This window comes from Telopea speciosissima, chromosome 10, assembly GCF_018873765.1.
Source record: "Telopea speciosissima isolate NSW1024214 ecotype Mountain lineage chromosome 10, Tspe_v1, whole genome shotgun sequence".
NCBI lineage: Eukaryota > Viridiplantae > Streptophyta > Magnoliopsida > Proteales > Proteaceae > Telopea > Telopea speciosissima.
The window spans coordinates 3,626,661-3,647,517 of NC_057925.1; the positions used below are offsets into that span (position 1 = coordinate 3,626,661).

Below are 20,857 nucleotides of genomic sequence, written 5' to 3' on the forward strand. Positions count from 1 at the left end.
AGTGGTGGTAGCATGCGGATTCCTACATACAAATTGAGGGTGCAAAACAAATCGTTAAATAGGGAGACGAGGAGAATGCAGAGAGAATATGTTAGAGCGGCAAGGAAGGAGAGACACCCAGAGAGGGTTGTACACCCTGACAGCATGTACAACCTTTTCCCTTGAAATATAAGGGCAGGGGATAGACACGCTCCTGGTGTGAGATAGAATCTCCTATGCCAAGCTGATGGGAGTTCGGGAAGGGGCGTCGCATGGTAGTTCTTGACAAGGTTTCGAGTTTCTCTTTATGCAACAACTTCATATCAAAAGTGAATAATACATTTAAGGGTAGGGGCATAACACACTACTAGTGTGGCATTGAATCTCCCACGCCAAACCAATGAGTGCATGGGCAGGAGCATCACACGGTTCACATACAGGGGCCCACATATCAAGGGGGAGAAGAGAATGTGAAAGGTTACATGATACTTGATACTGATAACATTCTTTCTGAAAAGAAAATTTAAATATCACCCTTGGTACTCTTCCAATTAAATTCTTATATGAAGAGATCCAGGAAATACAATTAAAAAAAAATTCAAATTTTCATTTGTGTGTGTATAGAGAGTCTAAAGGGAAGAGAAAATGGGGAAACCCGGTAGGGTGTTTCCTGAGTCAACGATGAACACATTGCCTGAAACGTAGCCTGAGGAGTCATGGATCAGAAAACGGATAAGTGAAGTCAATGCCGGGTCAATTGTGCCAAATTTTCTTAGAGGAACAGTCCTCAAAGCTACATTGTTGAGCCAATCTTTCTGCATAAGTCCTTCTGTTATCTCCGACTTGAACAACCCAGGTGCTATTGAGTTCACTCTTATGTTGAGTGGCCCCAACTCTATAGCCATGATCTGCATAAACAAAACATTTCTTCTTTCAGCCCAATAGACCTGCTCTCTCTTTATTACTATTTCAAGTCCAAAAGCTTAATCTATTAGGTGGAGATGGCCTAAGGATGTATATTAAGACACACCAAAGGTCCTATATAATCTATGTGAGACTATACTTTTATAATTCATAATTTCTCAATACATATATATAGGCGGAATACATGTGAAAAGACGCACGAGGGAAAGGTAATCGATAGATGACTATGATACCACGTTGGACGATCCAACCCAAAACCCTAAGGGGTTATGGATGAGAATTTATAGAGTAATAGTTCCAAATCCTTCATATACTTGAGGAACTCTATTCACCTTAGGGGCCGGGTATCAAAAGTTGGCCTGCACCAGTAGGCCCGACTTGAACTGACTAGTTGAAGCCTGAGATCAGCCCGACTGATTACTAAATGTGTCGGGCCCAAGCACTAGCCAATTAATAATCGGGCGTTCCCGATGAAAAGTGGGAAGGTGGTAAGGTCAGGTCATGTCCATGTTTTATAAATGTAACATGATATGATGAAATAGAAATTACCTTGGTCATGGCATTTATACCAGCCTTTGAGGCAACATAGGCAGTAGCTCCGGGTAACTCCCCACGCTGGATTCCACCAATAGATGTAATAAACATAACTGATCCTTTTAGACCATTTTCATTGATGCGACGACAGACTGACTTGGTTAATAGCCAGGAACCCGTTAGGTTGGTTTTCAAAGTACTATTCCATTCCTCTTCAGACAAATCTATAGGGGATTTCACTGTACCTAATACACACATAAAATCGAAATTGAATGTTAAGTAAACAATAAAAACATTCACCCACAAAAAAAATAAAATTTACTGTATATTCTCTTGTAATATTATAGAAAACCAAATTCCTAATCATTTTTTTAAGGGCCACGGGACCAGGTAGTGATATTTTACCCCCTTTTTTTTTATTTTTTTATCATTGAGTATCGAGGACCCATAGGCCACTAGGATGGAATCCCAAAAAGACGGCCAGGAGAGGGCGGCCAAGGGTGGCGGAGAGGACTTGAACTAGAGACCTAAGCCAAAGATCTGCTTCAATGAGACAGATACGAACCACCAAACCAAGCTGGTATCCCCATTTGAGCATATTCATTCCTACCCAAGTTAGGGAAAGTTCTTAACAAAAAAAAAAAAAGAAAAAAAAAGAGAGAAAAAACTCCAAAGAAGAATGGTTTGGAATAGGTGAGATCCATGCAAGCTTCCTACTCAGCTCTTGGCACTATATTATAAAGCATACAACATTGATTCAACTCTCCATGAGAGACTAAAAAATAAAAAATTTAGCCTTTCACAAAATATATATGGATATAATATATATGTATTACAAACTTTAAATGTCATCCACATTTTGTTATAAAATATATTATATATGAAGATAATAAGTGATATAACATTATTTTACGTAAACTTGATAATTTTCTCTCCGATCCATTCTAGCCATGCATTTCCTTCTCCCTCACCATGATTAGGGCCAATCAGGGTTAACCCAACCCGACCTTGGGGACAGATCAGGGTTGAATTTTTTGGACCCTAAATTAGGGATAGGTCGGACCTTGGCCTAGATAAGGGGACTCAAAGTTGGGCTAGAGTTCTATAAAGCCCAACTCAACCCGATCTTGTTGCAGCCCTAATACTGATTCCTCTCTTTTTTTTTCAAGAAAAGAGTTTGTTGTTCATGAGTGTGGCTCCCGCACCAATCGAACCAAAAGGTAACGATGATTGACTTTTGTACAAAGATACATAATATACCCCGCTCTTAGACAAAGGACACTTTCCTTTTTTTATTAACAAACATTACTTCTTTGGGTTCATTCTGCGTATCCTTCCAACCCCCTTCAAAAAGTCATAGTTACAAGAAATAACGTCGAACTCTCAATTTTTTTTAAATTTTTTTTAAGGTTTCCGAATAGAAGACTGAATCTAGGAACCCCACTCCGGCAAGGCATTTGGGCAGGGGTAAGTAGGGCTATAAACAGATCGGATTCGGCTCGGATAGTGCTATATCCGCATCCACATCCGTTTAACTATCGGATGGATTCAGATAGTACCAAACGGATACGGACACGGATACAGATCAGATATTTTATCTGTTTACATGTAAATATAGCTTTTCGGATAGCTATAGCCTATCCGTATCCACATCCGTTTAGCTTTTGGACGGATTCGGATAGTGCTAAACGGATACGGAAACGGATTTTGACTATTCATTTACACCCCTAGGGGTAAGGCGGACATTGTGTGCAACACTGTGTCTAGGCAGTACGATCCTACCGGACTGCTCGGTAGTAGAGAATCAAATTTTTTCCTGTACGGTTCCCTGACCGGTGCGGTTCCCTAGTTCCTCTCACAAGAGGAGGGTGGACCCCACCTAGGCAGACTGTTCGATCAGGTGTCCCGGGTGGGTCCCACCCCCCTCTTGTGAGAGGAATTAGGGAACCGCACCAGTCAAGAACCATAGACAATAATTGTCTGTAGAGGATCCAAATTGCTGAATCTAAAAGTATTTTCTTTTATGCAAGTATGCCCTGAAAAGACTCAACAATTATAGCACGTGTTAAAATATTTTTCCCAAAACACATAGCTAATACATTCTAATATCTCCATTGGTATATGCAATTGGCCTATGGTTTTAAAAATCGGAATCAGATAGTTGAATTCGCAATGACTGATCCAACACGATCAATTTACACTCAAAACCTTAAAAATTTCCGAGTTTTTGAACCTGTGAACTGATTCTAGGGTTCTTGAAGGTACAGATTCCGATCCGATTCGGATTAGAATCGTCACTGTCCTATTATGTCTCCGTATTTTAAAACCTTGAATAAGGCCATAGGCATGTCTCACGGCACTCAAGATTGATACAAAATATAATAGAACAGTTAAACTTCGAAGTTCGAACCCCACACGGCCACACCCATCCCAAATCCATCGGAAACTCATCAAAGAAAGAGAGAGAGAAGGGGGATTTACCTCTAACTCCGGCAGCGTTAACCAAGGCATCGATCCGGCCGAACACATTCCAGGCAATCTGAACAGAGGCGTCGATCACAGGTCCCGCAGCGCTCAGGTCGAGCTCTACTGCAACAGCTAGGGTTCCTGTAGGGGAATTGGATTTGACATCACACGATGAAGATGAAATTGAAGCTTTCGACTTTTGGTTGATTTCGTCGCAGAGAGACTTTAATCGATCCTTTCTACGAGCAGCGGCGATAATGTTGCAACCTGCCCTGGCGAGATTCAAGCAGAATTCTCTCCCTAACCCTGAAGATGCCCCAGTCACCATCACCACCTTTCCATCCAACCTATTCCATGGCTCCAGACTTCTTTCGCTTCCTTCATTCCCCATTCCTTCCTTGCTTGATTCAAACCCTATCGAGACTCGAGAGAGAGAGAGAGAGAGAGAGAGAGACAGAGAGGGGATGGCACAAAGAAATACGTCCTCGGTCGCTTAATAAATAAGAGCAATTATAAGGCCCTCTAACAACGAAACTTCAATAACTCCAGCACTCCCACCAATTTGGTGTGACAAGAAGTTATTATGTTGACCATAACAGTTATTTTCAACAATTTTGTCATGAAACCGTTTCAATGGGAGGCATGACTCATGTGAATTAAAGATTAGAATATCTTCTACCAACACAATCCTTGTCTTTTTCTTTCTTAGTAAAATATTATAATCACAAGGGTATGTTAATTTTCTACATCAATTCTGGTATGTGCATGGTTTTAGTGCACGATATCGGAATGAGTATCGGCAACATGTAAAATTGATATGATATAGATACGGTATCAGTTTGGATCGAACAAAATTACTCCTGAAATTCCTTTAAAATAAGTTTTTTGATCATTTTACCCCTTATCCGTATCGTGCTATCGATACGATATTGGCATGGTATCAAATATCAGTGACTAGCAAAACCGATATATATCATCCAATACGGACGATACAATACCGATACTTAAAACCATGGCCATGTGTACATATGATGTGTCTACTCTGGTTGTTGAAAGTGAGAACATGATCTTGACTAACCCATTTGTCAACTTTCAACAAAAAAAAATTTGTCCATGCTAATTAAGGACCCATATGCCAACTACAAAGGGGAAAGCGAAGGCCTATAGACCACTAGAGGAAAGGGAAAAGCTCATAGGCCACCTAAAAGGATCTTTATATCCCTCCAGATCCCTGTCTGACCCGGTTTTCCAAGTGCCTCTAATAAAGGGGGACACAATAACCATCATATCCCTGCCCAAACACTGTGCTTAGATGGGATTCACCCCTCCTTATTGCAGGCACTGGGGAATTGGGTTGGACAGAAACCTAGAGGAGATAATTTTTCCCAACTGAACAAGGGAGGAGAACCGTCTCGAACTTGGGAAATGCGAGGTGGTCGTTGCTTGGCAACTTTCATAATTTGATTCAATCAAATATATGTCTGGGTATTGGTATGAATATTCTCTATTGTGCAATTTCCCAACTTAAATAAGAATAGACAGCTTAGGACAAACCGTGAGAATGAACGGCTTTTGAACTTTCTTGTGATTTTTGTATATATCACAAACTTCCGTGACACTAATTACTATCCCTTTTTTCCTCAATGAAAACGATAGGTAGTCTAGTAACCTCTATTTTCTACACCTAAAAAGATGATATTTTAAGTAATGGGTTTTTTTTTTTTTTTTTTTGGGTGGGGAAGGGTTAAAAACTATAATCTTAATGGGGCGTTGTTCTCTGTGCTACAAGCACATGGGGGTGGGTGCAATGACCACCCTACCCCACTGCACAGGTTACCCATGTGCCTGGAAGTAGTCTACGTTGCGGCACAGAGAACATTCTCCCAATTTTAATACTGCAAAAATTTCCCTTATTGATAGACCATGTCAAGGGATCTCTTGTCATGAACACCTAAATCCATTAGGTGGAAGGATCAAATGGTAAATCTTGCAGTTAGATACATGAAATTAAATAATGGTGTCAGATCTGTCATATCGGTGGATCCATATCAGATTGACCAATGCTGATACCGATACTTGATCCTGTATCAGTGGAATGATTCTTTTTAAGGGCAAATCTATGCAGAAAATAATTTTTATTGAAATTGCGTGCAAAACCATTAGATACAGTCGATACCGATATTAATATTCATGGAAGGATATGTTTAATTTTTTTTTTGTATACATTTCAAATTTCAATCCTTTACCCCCATCTAATGATAAACCCTCCTATGCAATGCCCATGCACTCCCTCGGTGGTTGCACTTATGTTTCATTCCTATATTTTTCAATGATTTTGTTTTGTCACGTGATCAACTCTTGGGTCGAAACTTAACATAAGAGTAAAGAACACCATGGGTTCTACTTGTCTATAAAATTTAAACCCAATCTAATTTGCCAAATACAGATATAAGCATTTGACAATGACTTGGTTATGTGGAGGCCAGAAAACCTTCTCCAATTTATTACTATGAGAAGTAGAAAGATGGAATAGATAGAGGAGTAAACGAGGAGATTGCTACGACCACACCATACTCTATCAGTCTATCTAAATATGAAAGCTTAGCTCCCTAGGGTAGTCGACCTCCAAATTATTCTCTCTCTAAACAAAACAAAGGAAAAATGCATCGAGAGGATCAATCAAGGCCTTGATATCTGTTTGACAGAGGTTTATTGGTTTGCTAAAAATATTTTCCACATAAATAGGGCCCAAATTTTGACAAGAAAATTCTCTCCAACGTCCCAATGAGTGCAGCATGCATCTGACAATTGGAGCTATTCGGTCGTACAATGCGCACTGGAGAGAATCCAGATATCAAATTTTGTGGACAATTAGACCTCATTGTTCCTTACGTGTCAAGTTTCAGCTCATCCCGAATTGACCAAATGGCACAATAAAACTTTAAACGTCTAAGACTACCAAGGTATCAATTATAAAAAAATAAAAAAACCGTATGAGAGAGAAATTGCACTCTAATGGTGTTTGTTTCTTCAATGTTAAACCAAAAAAATAATAATAAAATGAGTAAATATCAGTCTCCTCCCCTCTAAGTTTTTTTAATATCAATCCAATACCTAAGTTTTGAAAAATATCATCCCTCTCCCCTACTTTATAAAGTTACTATCAACCGTACCCTAACTGACTAACGCTGTTAAAAAAAAAATTGAAAAGACAAAATCACCCCGTCTTCTTCTTCTTCTTCCTCCTCCTCTGCAACCCCAACGGCCTCCACAGGCGAAAACCTCAAAGCAGTTGCGGCAGTGGTAAATCTGCAATTTTTCTCCCTTACATGGAGCTCATCGACGGTAAAAACCTCCCCCTTCGATCCTCTTCCACCGCCACCACCACCACGAGCTCCATCTCTTCACTCGCATTCTCCTTCTTCCCCAACCGAAACCCACCTTCTACTCCATCTCTAACTGATATATAAATTTTTTTTGTTTTCTAAAATCTCAACCCAGCCGAACCCATCTCCTTTTCCAATTTTTTGAAACCCACTCTCTTCTCCCATTTCTGGAACCCACTCACCGAACCCAATAGAAAAATCTTGTGAAAAACCTTGCTTTCTTGATTATTTCTTCTTCTTTGTTTACAGAACCTGCCCTATAAAATAAAATAAAAACGATTGACTGGGGATTTCTATAGTCTACAATAGATAAATTTAATTGATTTACTGCTATTTTACCAACTAAAAGAGGGAAACAATGGCTAAAACAGAAGATCAAACATAAACATGATTCGCCACTGATTTAAAAGGGGGAATTCTGTTTTCATATGAATTTTTGATCTGGTCTTTCAACAGGGTTATGTGTTGACCGAATCATGTGGAGTTGCAACATTAGAGAATCCAAATGTAGGAACTCGAATTTTGGTTCATCTGGGCAACTTGCTTCAGAAGTTGGTAGTGGTGGTGCTGGCGGTGATCTGGTCTTGATAATTGTTGCAGCCATTTGGTGCATGTGATTCCGGTACTGGAAGACGGAGATCTAAAACTATTCGAATCTAGAGCGATAACGGTGTACTTGTGGAAGAAATACAAGGATCAAGTGAGGATTTGCTGGGATTGAAAGGGGGAAATTTGAAGGAAGAAGCCATGGTAGGGGTATGGATTGAAGTGGAATCGCAGCAATACACCCCTGCTATTACACCTATCATCTCTGAATACTTCTTAGCTCCTATGCGAGGCAGAACCCCTGACCAGAAGGCGATCGATGATGGAATCACAACAATAGAATGCCACTAAAATCGTTGGAGGTCAGATCAAGTTGTTGAAGAAAAGAGATTTGAGAAATCGATTTTGGTATTTGTCCATTCTTTGTTTCCACTCAAATCAATGACTTCAATTTGGAGTTTCTGATTCAATAAATTACAGATCTTGCTACAATAGATAAATTTAATTGATTTACTGCTATTTTACCAACTAAAAGAGAGAAACAATGGCTAAAACAGAAGATCAAACATCAACATGATTCGCCACGATCTTAGGGGGCATTTTATAGTCAATTTTTTTTTTCAGCTTCAGCTTCAGAAGAAGAGAAGAAGAAGAAGGATGAAAATGGGCTTTGATTTTCAAGGAAAAACGATATTAAAAAAGATTAAGGGTATTGTTTTTTTGGGAAATTTTCGGCGACACCCCCTCCATTGGACCGTGGAATTAATGCCACCCCATTAAATCCCAATATATCAATTTGGACCCAAAATCTAAGAGAAAAACCCTTTTAACCATTAATTAGTGATGTCAGCTTGTTGCATTTTTTTTAAAGATTATTTTACCCTTCCCCTCAAGACAACTAAACCCTAGTCTTCTTCTTCCTTAGTCAATTTCCCATCTCTGCAACTGGCACTGCTGCCCATCTCTCACCTCTGCACCCTTGCACACACACACTTGGGGTGGATCTTCCAAGCCCCAACTCCAAACCCAGTTTGGCCTCCGCCTTCCTCTCTTCCATCCTCCACGACCTCAACTTGCTCCTCAAATCCGGTGTCCTCCGCCAACCGAATGCCATTGTTCTCTCTCAACCCTGTCCCGGCTCCGGCAAAGACGAGCTAGGTTTTTTCATCTACAACCTCTTCGCTCGCTTGCAGGTCAGAGGCATCGAGTTCAAGAAGGCGGCCCTGGATTCGCTGCTCCAGCTCCTCAGAGAAGATGACAAGGCTGCTGTTTTGGTCCCAAAAGAGGGCGACAGTGGTTGCCTGGTCCATTTGCTCAGCTCTAGTAATCCATCTCCCTCAGTTCGAGAGCAGGCGCCGTTGGCTGTTTCTCTCATTGCCACCGCCAACGATTCATCCAGGAATTGCATCATGGAAGAAGGGGGTTTGGCCCTCTGCTTCGTCTTCTAGAGACGGGCTCTTCGGATTTGAAGGAATACACACTCCTATCTTACCATTGAACAATTGAGAACCTGCAACCACTGTTTCTTCCTTCTTCCATCTTTGCGATCTTGCTCACCTGACAACCTTCAATCGGCCGACGACTGCGCTGTAAGTGAACTCTTCTCTCCATTCTATCTATTCTCTCTACTCCTCCCGTCCCCTGCTACCTGAGCAAGCACATTCCCTTTCCCATATTACAGGCGATCTTGTTGTCCCCTGATGAATAGTCAATAGATTATGGTAGATTTCATTTTATTTTATTTTTTAATTTTTCCTTGTGCATCCAATTCCTTGTTTAATCAAGACCTGGGATATAAGGTTCGAAGACTGTGAACGAAACAGATCAGTAACATGAAACAGATCAATTACTGGCTTAGGTAATGGTAGCCGGAGACGAAGAAGAACGGGAGAGGAAGAGTTAGACAGAGAAGGCTGGGGTTTTTTAGTCATTTTACTTCTACTTGGTTAACCCTCAGTTAGTTCCGTTAGTTTTTGGGCCCAAATTGATATATTGGGACTTAATGGAGTGGCATTAATTCCACGCTCCAACGGAGGGGGTGTTGCCAAAAATTTCCCCTTTTTTTTTTGCATAGAAGATTAAGGGTAATTTGGGGTTTTTAAAAAATTAGACATGTCTATGTCATCAATTAATGATGTTTTTTAACGGTTAAAGTACGGTTGATAGTAACTTTATAAAATAAGGGAGGGGATGATATTTTTCAAAACTTGGGTATTGGGTTGATATTAAGAAAACTTAGAGGCGAGGGGATGATATTTACTCTAATAAAATCTTGTATGTTATTAGATGATACATCGAACAATACTGAGAATGCAGGCACAACAAAGAAATTTTATTTTTCTAAATAAGAGAGGTACAAGGAGAGAGGAATAAGGAGGTCAAAGGGAGGAGAAAATGGGGAAACCACGTAGGGTGTTCCCTCAGTCAACAATGAACAACTTAAAGCCAAGGTTCTTAAAGGAATAGTCCTTAAAGCCACATTGTTGAGGAATAAATTCGGATAAAAATCCTCTACAGTGCACCAATCTGGCAGTGCACTGAAGTGCAGCCTTGCAAGATCAACACGTGGATGCGGCAACATTCAACTGTGCCAAGCTCAAGAACAAAAACAAATCCAACTTTCCTCTCTCCTTTGTACCTATTACATAGCTTTAATAAAGCCTTAAAACACTTTAAGGATGGAAAGTTGGTAGAAGGTAAGTTTTTGTGCATTTGATTTAATAAAATTGGAGATGGGTCAACAAATTGCTCCTTTATATTGGCATCATAAACATCTACACGGAAAGGAATTTTGTTGAGTGTTAATTTATATACGGAGAGCCCACATCATTAAATGATGAGAGGGAGGAAAGAGACCCTGTGAGAGAGAGAGAGGGGGGGGGGGGGGGAATCTACAATTACCAATAAAGGGGCCATAGTTGCCCAAAAAAGCAATCGGTAGAAGTCGATTCCTTGACCTCTTGGAGGTGATGCACTCAACTGGTATACCACTGATGACCGACCAACCAAGCTAAAAGTTGTTTACGACTCCGTTAGGTTAGTTCTAAAAGTATTATTCCATCCATCTTCGGATAAATCCAGTGAAGAACTCACATACCTAATACATGCATATAACAGTGATTTGATGTTCTACGAAAAGAAAAGCAAAATTTGAGGATAAAAACTATCAAATTCATAGGTTTTTTTTTTTTTTGGGTGAGTGTGGGTGAATATTTGGAGTTGTTCGAATTCTTTAAATGATTTGAACTAAGAGTTGGCCTTGTGGAAGTATAAAGATTTGAAGAGTCCCAACATTTGGGAAAAATGAAAGGTTGAAAATATAAGAAGATATCAATATAAGGAGGGGTAGATGATTGAGTTTTCCTATGAAAATTGATTAGTAGCCAATCTAAATCATGTCCTTCCTATTGAACGGTTGGATTTGCCAAATCATTTTTTGATGCAATACATTAAATGGTCTGCTAATGGATTGACCAATTAGAAGAAACGTTATCTTATATGGGAAAAATTGTAAAAGGGCTTTTGAGTAGCCCCTAGGAAGGGCTTCCAAAGCAACCCTAATATCATCCTACCACATAGACCAAGTGTGTCGCAATTTAACCGTTGGATAGAGAGGACATGGTCTAGATTAGCCACGTGTCAAATTGCATACTCATATTCATCCATGATCCGCTGCTTTGGCTCTAACACCGGCCTGCTTTTCCAGAAGATCTACGTCAACTTCGTCATCTTTGCCGTTGATCTTCTCACAACCATTTCGTAGTTTTCCTGCTCATGGAAATGGCCAGAGCCTTCACCGACAAGAACAGCAGTCCCATACAACAACTGATGTGGATGCTCAATGAGCTGAGCTTCCCTTACGACGACACCGACCAGAACATTTTCTTGCCTCCTACTTCCTCCAGGCACTGTTCGACCGCATTACAGACTCCGGGAAGCGATGTTGTTGTACTCTCACGTCTACCTCGGAGAGGACTTGCTCATTCGAGTCCTTTAGGAAGATGGTGCTCAAGTTCCAGGAGGGGAGCCCATGGACCACCTTTGGCCACGTCTCCTGCAACGGTGCATTCCTGAAGGCATTGGAAGGCGAGTCAAAGCTCTACTTTGTCGACTTGATGTTCGACTCTAGATCCCAGAGATGGGAGGCGCGTGAGCTTAGGCCAGTCCTATTCTAGGACTCCGTCACCCGCAACTGGCTCTTCTCCACCGCCGTCACTGATATTAGGTTGGAAATCGCTGGGCTTAGTCTACCAGGCCGGCTTATGAGAAAGTGAGGACTAGACAAGCTGTCGAGCGTCATGATGGGAAATCACATGGTTGTATCTGCCGCTATTTGTCATGTATCGAGTCGTTTTGTAAGCTATGTTTACAACCTTTTTTCTAAGGAAACTTTCGGGTTTATGACTTACCCATACCCTAGTCTGGAAGACCTTGTCAATTGCATGTACGACAGATTGGTCATATTCCAATCCTTAGTTTTGGATACTTTGTACCCAAACCTTGTATCTCATACATCTTTTCTAAATGAAACTCTATTTACCCAGAGAAAAAAATGATACTGCATACCTCCCACATAACATTATTCATGTGAGAGGGTGATATGTCATAAATGTCTCTTCCCTTATTGTCAAATTTTAAAAGGATTTCTTTCATTAACCTAAACTGCATACGACAATGTAGGAAATCCTCTCTGTGATTGGGTAACCATTACGATTGTTGGAAACTATAAAAAATTTCATATTCTAAGCTAATAGAGCACGCAGAGGAAGTGTCTGCCATGGTTTTAAAATTTGGAATCAGATCAGTGAATTAGGAATCGGATCGAAATCGATTAACACCAATCCCGATTTCCATCGTTTCTACTCGTTGCTTCTTGAATCGGAATCGGATCCAAATTGGATTCCTAGTCATTTTCTTTGTAATCCATCTTAAATCAGATCAATTCTCGACTCCTGGATCGATTCGATTTCCACCATAAAATAGCTTAGATTTCCAATTCCTAAAACGATTCAAGCCGATTTCAAAATCCTCTCTGACCGATTCGGATCCTGATCCCGAGTCTTAAAACCTTGATCTACTGCCTGGCTGCCTGCTAAGTGCTAAGTGAAATAAAATTTCCAAGTTGGAAAAGCCACCAGAGTATGGAGAGAGAAATAGAGGGGTTTACCTCAACAGCTCTGATCTCTGTAGATGAATCTGAAGCTGAAGCGTTTGAAGAGTTTTTCGGTTTCTTCATTTGATTGATTTCGTCACAGAGAGACTTCAATCGGTCTTTCTTACGAGCAGCGGCGATAATGTTGCAGTCTTCCATGGCGAGATTTTCCATCGAATCGATCCCATGCCTCCAGATTTCTCTCCCTTTCGTTGTCTCCCATTCCTTCTTCGATTCAAATCCCACCGACTTACCGAGAGAGAGAGAGAAGCGATTGCGCAGAGCAAAGTAGCCAACGATCTCGTCTCGGTCTCTGAAGTTTGAATAAATACACCGAAGAAGCCCTCTCCACCAACGAATCTTCAATAACGCTCTACCAACATTGAACATCACCTGACTCACCTACCCAAAACCGATACGTATCATTTGATACGAGTGATATGATACCGATACCTCAAACCATGATCTAATTACTTGAAATTTTTGGAGTCTTTCACATGGAAACACAATGGAACCATAGTGGGAAGATCGGATTTTGATTGGGTGAGTCATCAGAGTTGAGTCAAATGTTTAGAAAACCTAGTCCAGAGTAAAAAATGACAAGAGTAGATTATAAATCATCTGAGTTAAATAAAACTCGATATTTTTACCCGAATCATGACAAATTCGACGAGTTTAATCATTTTATAAAATAACTCAGGATTAAAAACTAGGAATCAGGTATGAGATTAGTTTGCCATAGGTTCTAATTCGAATCAATCTTAGAATCGATCCGACTTGGCCTAACTTGGTTTGACTCGATTACCGTTGGTTATACTCAATTAGCGAAGAATCAATTCTAATCAGACCAATGTGTCGATCAATTTCAAGTTGAATCGATGGCAAAGTTTTGAAACCTTCTCAAGGTTTACAAAAAAAAAAAAAAAATTTAAAAAAAGGGAAGTTTTCATACATGGCCGTGTAAGCATGCACGATCGTGTCCCCTCTCACAAAGAGTTGGAAAAGTCATAAACCCCCACCCATTAATTAATGCCTTGAAACTCCCACCCTCTCACGTATATGAAAACTTTCCCCAAAAGAAAAAAACAGGAAGGGGATGAAGTTTTCTATCTGGGACTATAGCCTAGGCCAAAACTCCCATGTGTCTGTCTCTCTCTTCCTCAAAACAAAGAGGCAGAGGTGTCTTTTTATATGGGGAGGAGAGATATGTTGTAGACTCATGGAAGTGCTGGTGTAGGCTACACTCCCGATCAGAGTTCTTTTTCCCAACAAGGAAACAGAAACTGAAAGTGATTACTTGGGTTACTACAGTCTACACTACTACAGTACTACTTACTGGGCTCTCTTTCTATGCCTTAGATGGTGGAAATTCAATTGCGCTTGGGCCCAATTACATTGTAAAGCTTGAATTAGTTCAATTGTTTAACCTTGACCTGGCCCATACCAGCCCGATATGCGGCCAGACCCTTGCCATCCGTTTGGTGGAAGCCCACATCGTATTTATACCCTATCGTGTTACTCTATTGGTTGCATCTCCGGCCGCATAGGATCCCATCTCCATTTCAGGGCCCAAATTCATTTTACCCAACACAATCCAAGTAAAGTTGCGGAGATGGCTCAAGTATATGGGATCGGCTTCTAGATTGGAGTCAGTCGGAATTAGTCCGGAATCGGCCTGAACTCTAGAAATTGGAATTGGAAAGAAAAAGCAAGGATTTCTCATAATCTGATTTATAAATTTTTTTTATTGTTTTTTTGTCGAATCAGATTTGATACAGATTACTTCGACCGATAGATATCAATATCAGTATCATTATCGTTATCGACTGAGACTGATACGAGTACCAACACCGATAACTCAAATCTTGGGGGAACAAAAGAGCCCTTGGGATTGTCATTTTAAGCTCCAGTACTTGACCTAATTTAGCTCGTCTTCAGGGAGCCTAGCACGCCCAGGGTGCTGCTAGCCGTTGGGTTGTGTCGCACATATCCCTAGGTGTGCGCCAAGTTGTGTGCGGCACAGCTCAGCCGCTGGATGCCCCCTAGCAGCACCCTGGGTGCTGGGCTCCCTGGAGACGATCCTGATCCTGTGGAGGCACTCCAATTTCCTGCGGAGAACAGAGGTTTGTACAGTGTATGTAAAGCTTTGAAGAAGTCAAAAACCCTGTAAGGCCATAATAGTGATTGAGCTAAGGACCCAATGGCAATTTAGTAACCTGGCCCTTTAAATAGAGTCATATGAACAAGAAAGACTACTTTAGTAGGTTAGAGATATAATGCTCAAACCCAAAAATGGTTGGCCCATCACATCTGAAACCTCTCCAATTTCTTTACCATTTCTCAGTGAAAACCCTCCATAACCCAAATCCAAATTCCATGAAGATCAAAACCATAGTTCAGTTTCACTTCCTCAGACATTACTGCAGACTTGTGAATGCACTAACTAAAGCCAAGTCCAAGCTCATAGAAATCCTCAAGGAGAACAGACCTGACTACTACATTGACAGCATCAACAAGAGCATAAAGAACAAGAAGAAGATCAAGAAGCAGAAGAAGCTGTTTGGTTCAATTAGAGCACACTACAACTGGTGTTCTTCATATGTGAGACCCATGCCTATGTCTGCTGAGCCTTCTGTAGATGGGTTCAGTGATGTCCATGCCTACTATGATTCTTCATGGAACTCTGTTTTCCCTGAATGTGAAGATGGAATGGAGTCTCAACTATCAGGTTACCTCAATTGGCTTGAAGAAAAGGTCCCAGACAGTTCAGCAGTTGATATAGAGATCGATGAGATTGATCGACTTGCTGCTCAGTTTATCGCGACTTGCCATGACAAATTTAGGTTGGAGAAGCAAGAGTCTTACAGGAGATACCAAGAAATGATGGCTAGAAGCATGTGAGAGTCATAATACTCTGTTTCTTCTTGTGTCCAATTGGTACATGATTTCAGAAATTGGTTTGGTTGTATTTTATGGGTTGAGTTTTCTTTTCTTCTTTTCTTGTTTCCCTTGATGGGTTTGGAAGAACTGTTATTGTTCTGCAGAAATTATGCAGTTTCAGAGTTCAATGGGTGAAGGAGCTTCTATGGCCCTTCTTCTCCTTCTTCTTCCTTCTTCCTTCCTCTTCCTCTTCTTTGTTTCCTCTGCTTTTAAGCCATTGTAACTGTAAACATATCATGGTTGTTTACAAATAATTTTGGTGTATGATGGTTTCCTATTTTGCCCCTCTAATCATTTTTCATGGCTTTTTACACATTAAGCTTTTAGCCTCTCTCTCTCTCTCTCTCTCTCTTAGAACATGATAGATGCTTAGTTCAGTCACTAAATTTGTGTCATATGAAATTCAAATTCAAAAGTGAAAAACAGGGAGATCTTCAAATCAGGGAAGTTTGACAAGGCACACAAATGCAATCAAGACATACATTCTCCAATATCATGCTTACATAAGAGTAACTGCTCCCTCATGTCACCAAGAGATGCATTTTAGGTAATTTTGGATCACTCATGCATCCACACCAGATCAAGTAACTCTGTTTTACTCTGTTTATAAGCTAAACAACCCCTCCCCCTCTCAAAACTCTTGTTGAGTACAACCCCTACATGAACATGATATCTTGAGATTTATAAGCAGATCTTGAGGAGAAATCACAAGTTAATATTGGAGTAAGTAGTTGGAAATGGTCTACCTTCACCTTTTTTGGGATCAATATGATAAAATTAATCATGTGGATCGTGCATGGAGATCAATGAGTATACACATAAATTATGGAGGTGCGAATGGCGTACCTGGATCCATAGCTGAAACAGAAAACTTGCTTTACGATCACTGTCACACACGAACGTTGGTCTGGTCTCCCCTCTTCCACTTGACTTTAGGTTTTCTCTGAGCAGTCAATTAATGGGCCAGTGACAACTATTTATAATGGTGAAGGTAGGGACCAACCCTGCATAGAAACTAGGGTTTCCTTCCCATTAAGGAAACAATACTTTAGGTCCGCACATAGAAACTGGACTCATACCATTAAGACAGATCCCATCAACACAACTAAACCGATTTTAATAACATAAAGTGGGACTATGCCAGCCCACCTTATGGAAATCTTACACAATAGGCATCCATGATTGATAATTCTCTAGTAAAAATCCACGTCGTCGATCAAATATGTGTCAGATTCCAATCCAAAAGCCTAATCTAGTTGGTGGACAGACTCTCAGATATATGAAGACACAGAAATCCCACACCTAATCGATTTGGGATCTTAACACTCCCCCTCACGTATAGGTAGATCAGAACGGTTACACGATTACGGATGCAAGATTGGAAGATTTGAGGGACTCACATGAAAATCCCACTCCTAACTGATGTGAAATCTTAACAACATGATTAGGTAAAGGGTCTCCAAAATTATGTAGCAATCTATAACCAAATGTGCAAGTTAGATGTGTTAATCATCTAATTAAGATGGGCTAATTCTTTTAATTTGGGAGGACCCTTAGCAAGGAAGGCAGATCCAATGCAATGTGACCTAAAAACTAGAGCCACTTTAAGTTGGGTACTCAATTATCCTTGACTACTACCTACTGAGAGAAGAAGTTAATCTAGTTGTGGAGGTTAGACCAGTCAATTATTCTTTATAGGGTTTTTTATATAGACAGTAAAAAAAGTGAAGAGACACTAAAGATGTCTCTTTCATTTCTCCCAGTGTTTTTCTTTGTTTTCTCCTTTATTCCCAACTTCTTTAGCTGCTTTTATGGGAGAGAAATGAAGCTTTATGAGAGAGCACCTGGGTTCCTTTGGTTTCTTTGTTACCCATTTATGACTACTTTAAGATAAAGTGATTTAACAGAAGCTTCTTTGGATTTTATTCTTTACTCAGATGAGTTTACTGCTCATCTTGGCTAGGGCCCTTGCTGTGGCTTTAATTTAAAAATCACATTTCAGATATGTATCTTTGGCATCTTAAGATTTGAGTTTGGATGGAACCAGTAAATTTACACACTATAAGAATATAGCACCTTTTATTTCTATAGAATCCTGTGTCTATGTATATAGGGAGAATTTTTATGTTTAAATTAATTACATAACACATGTATAAAATATATATTTCTCGGTTGGGATTTCACGCGAAAGCAATGATCCCACGTCGGATGTGAGTAGTCCGATGTGGAGGCTTATAAGGACTTGATCACTCTCTCCATAATGACATTAGAGCTGGTTTCGAAGGATGGAAAAATCCAACTTGTGGAAGATTTTAGTTCCCACGTGTGCTCCACATGGAAGGGTGATTATTGTGGGATTCCACACTAAAGAAAGGATCTCACATCAGATGTGAGTAACCCGATGTGAAGGCTTATAAGGACTTGGACACTCTCTTTAATGAATAGTTTTTAAGGGTGAGCAATGATCCCACATCAGCTTAGTGCATTGGTCCATCGATGTTCAGATGACGATAAATGGCCATGAATTGGTTGAGAATTGAAACGGCCATCTTCCACGGAGGAATCCGTGATCGTAAACTCCTTGACGCGTTCGAAGTCTTATGCTTAAACTGATCAGTTTATGCTCAAACCAGACCCTGTGATGATCCTCATTATAGATTCCTCAGAATTCAAATTCAACTTTCAGAGCTTCTTTTTTGAAAGGTTCTTGATGAGCAACTCTGTAGGATTAATGAACAATGGGGGTTTTCAGCCATGGCCTGAGCTTTAGCCCAGACCATGATAAGGCAGATAAGCAGATCTTCCCCTGCGATTTTAAAAAGTTAATTTTTAGCTCATAAAGGAATGGCATGACAGGATTGAATGGTTTGAGCTTGGAAGATTGGGTTCTGTTGAGAGTTGGAGGCCCAACTAGGCCCAAAGATCCAAAATTTGAAGTTGGGCCTACTGGGCCTCTCTCTAATTTATATATTTGGGTTCTCTCTCTCTCTCTCTCTCTCTCTCTCAAACACAACCACCCTTTTGTGAAACCCAACAGGAAACCCATTAAAACGGTTATAAGTAGGACTGTAAAGGATAACCGAAAATCCGAATTCGATCCGCATCCGTATCTGTTTCGGAGCATCCGAATTCGTTTAGAGATATTCGAAAAAAAATCCGAATACTCCGATAAAAATCCGAGTCCGAATACTTAATTATAAAAAATTAAGTAAATAATGATCTTGAGGGTTTTTGAAGATTCAACAGGTTCTAGAATATGAGGAAAAGAGAATCATGATCTAAAACTATGGATTGAGAGTGAATTGCATCCACTAGGGGGAGGAAGGTTCGGGTTACACAAGGCAGAGGTGTAAACGGATGGTCGAAAATCCGAATTCGATCCGTATCCGAATCCATCCGAATCCGTTTAGAGGTATCCGAATTCGATCAAGAAATATCTGAATCAGATTACATCCAATCCGTATTTGAGCCAAATCCAATCCATTTACAGGCCTAGTTATAAGTTATGTTGCAGAGTGAGTACCAAAAAGGAGAAAAGGAACAGAGCTTAGTTATTAATTTCATTTTTTTATTTTTAAAGTTTTGGCCCAAAATTTTAGATTGATTCCAAGCGGTTATGGAATCTCTCGTTCGGTCCATCAGGCTGTCATTGGAAAGATTTGATCACCAAATCCTTTATAATATTTAAAGCCATAACTAGTAGATTAATTTGTATAGAAATCAATTTTTAAATAACAAATTTCATTTTCTTAGATACAATCTATAGTAGTGAGTCATATGTGCATATCTTACCCAAAAAAAAAAAAAAGTGTCATGTGTGCATATAATCTTTAGGGTTGAGTTTTTCACCCATGCTGAAGGAAGAACCCCCTCACCGCAGATCCGGCTCCTCTCCAGGGAGCTCAGCACCTAGGGCACGCCCAGGGGGCATCCAAGGGTGGGGTGGGGCTGTGCTGCACACACCTAGAGATGTATGCGGCACAGTCCAACGGCTGGATGCTCTCTGGGTGTGCTGGGCTCGTTGGAGACAAGCTCAACTCCCTCACCACTGCCATCAGTCCCGTTTGATTGGACTAATGAGGGGATTGAGGGGTATTTCCAACCTATACAATAGGAGCGAGAGTTATGATGGCACAAGAGTCTAATCATTAATGGGGAGCAGGGTTTTAGTAATCGGTATCGGTATCGAGATCAGTATTGGTCTCAGTCGATACCAATCCAGATTGGCCTGTATCAGTCGGATGGTTCTACCCCTAAATTTCAATAAAAATCGGTTTTATCTACATTTTTACTCTTGGTACCCCTAGAGTGGTATCGTATCGGTCAGGAAGATCAATACCAATACAAATCAGCCAATATGACCTATCCGATATTGATTACTTCAACCATGGTGGGGAGGGATTCTTCTTTTTCAATGAATTTATAAAATGGGAGAGGGTTCTTGACCAAACGGCACAGGGAAGTGTATTAATGAGGTGCGTTAAAATGGTATTACATATTGAAGGGCAACAAGGTCATTTTATGTGAGGAGGAGAGATAGATCATAGTTACTTAAAACTTAAAACGGGAGTGGCAAAAGACCTTTGTTAGTATGGTATGTTTAAAATGGTGTAAAATTAGTCAAAAATATGGGTAGACAATGTTCAAATATGAAAAATATTGGATCAAAAAACGAAAATATACACAAATAAATTAGGACATGGCTCCTGTGCATCCGGGCAGCCAGGCAGCCGGGCTGCATATGCAGTGCGCTTTGACCGCCTTACCCTTGTTCAAGCGACTTACCCGAGCAGGGGTAAGGCGGTCAAAGTGCGCTGCCTTGAGCCTCGCGCTGCACATGCAGCCCGGCTGCCCGGATGCACAGAATCTTTTTCGTATAAATTATAACTCATGTCCTATTAATTAAATATTAATATTTGATATGTGGGCC

At 40.4% G+C, this 20,857-nt stretch overlaps 2 protein-coding genes across 3 annotated transcripts; one reads left to right on the forward strand and one right to left on the reverse strand.

Moving 5' to 3' along the window:
* Positions 1 to 581: 581 nt before the first annotated feature.
* On the reverse strand, positions 582 to 13,202 carry LOC122642736 (3-oxoacyl-[acyl-carrier-protein] reductase FabG-like). 2 transcript variants are annotated; one of them, XM_043836313.1, is made up of 4 exons: positions 13,178 to 13,202; positions 3,919 to 4,261; positions 1,453 to 1,682; positions 582 to 887 (listed from the first exon to the last, which is right to left on the reverse strand). In XM_043836313.1, the coding sequence occupies exons 2-4, from the start codon at positions 4,229 to 4,231 to the stop codon at positions 609 to 611; spliced, it is 822 nt and encodes a 273-aa protein (XP_043692248.1). In that variant the 5' UTR covers positions 4,232 to 4,261; positions 13,178 to 13,202; the 3' UTR covers positions 582 to 608. The 2 variants fall into 2 exon arrangements, with proteins under 2 accessions (XP_043692248.1, XP_043692247.1); XM_043836312.1 differs by lacking the exon at positions 13,178 to 13,202 and having other exon boundaries at positions 3,919 to 4,332.
* Positions 13,203 to 15,277: 2,075 nt separating this feature from the next.
* Positions 15,278 to 16,221, forward strand: LOC122641942. The gene has a single exon (XM_043835286.1). It carries the CDS (start codon positions 15,280 to 15,282, stop codon positions 15,886 to 15,888), a length of 609 nt encoding a protein of 202 aa, XP_043691221.1. The 5' UTR covers positions 15,278 to 15,279; the 3' UTR covers positions 15,889 to 16,221.
* The last annotated feature ends 4,636 nt before the right edge of the window (positions 16,222 to 20,857 follow it).

What these genes read in the sequence shown, in the direction of transcription:
- LOC122642736 (XM_043836312.1), bottom strand. Translation starts at nt 4,294, where the DNA reads ATGGGGAATGAAGGAAGCGAAAGAAGTCTGGAGCCATGGAATAGGTTG. An exon ending in TAACGCTGCCGGAGTTAGAG is followed by an intron (nt 1,683 to 3,918) that starts GTAAATCCCCCT and finishes TGTGTGTATTAG; the next exon opens with GTACAGTGAAATCCCCTATA. An exon ending in GTATAAATGCCATGACCAAG is followed by an intron (nt 888 to 1,452) that starts GTAATTTCTATT and finishes TTGTTTATGCAG; the next exon opens with ATCATGGCTATAGAGTTGGG.
- LOC122641942 (XM_043835286.1), top strand. Translation starts at nt 15,280, where the DNA reads ATGGTTGGCCCATCACATCTGAAACCTCTCCAATTTCTTTACCATTTC.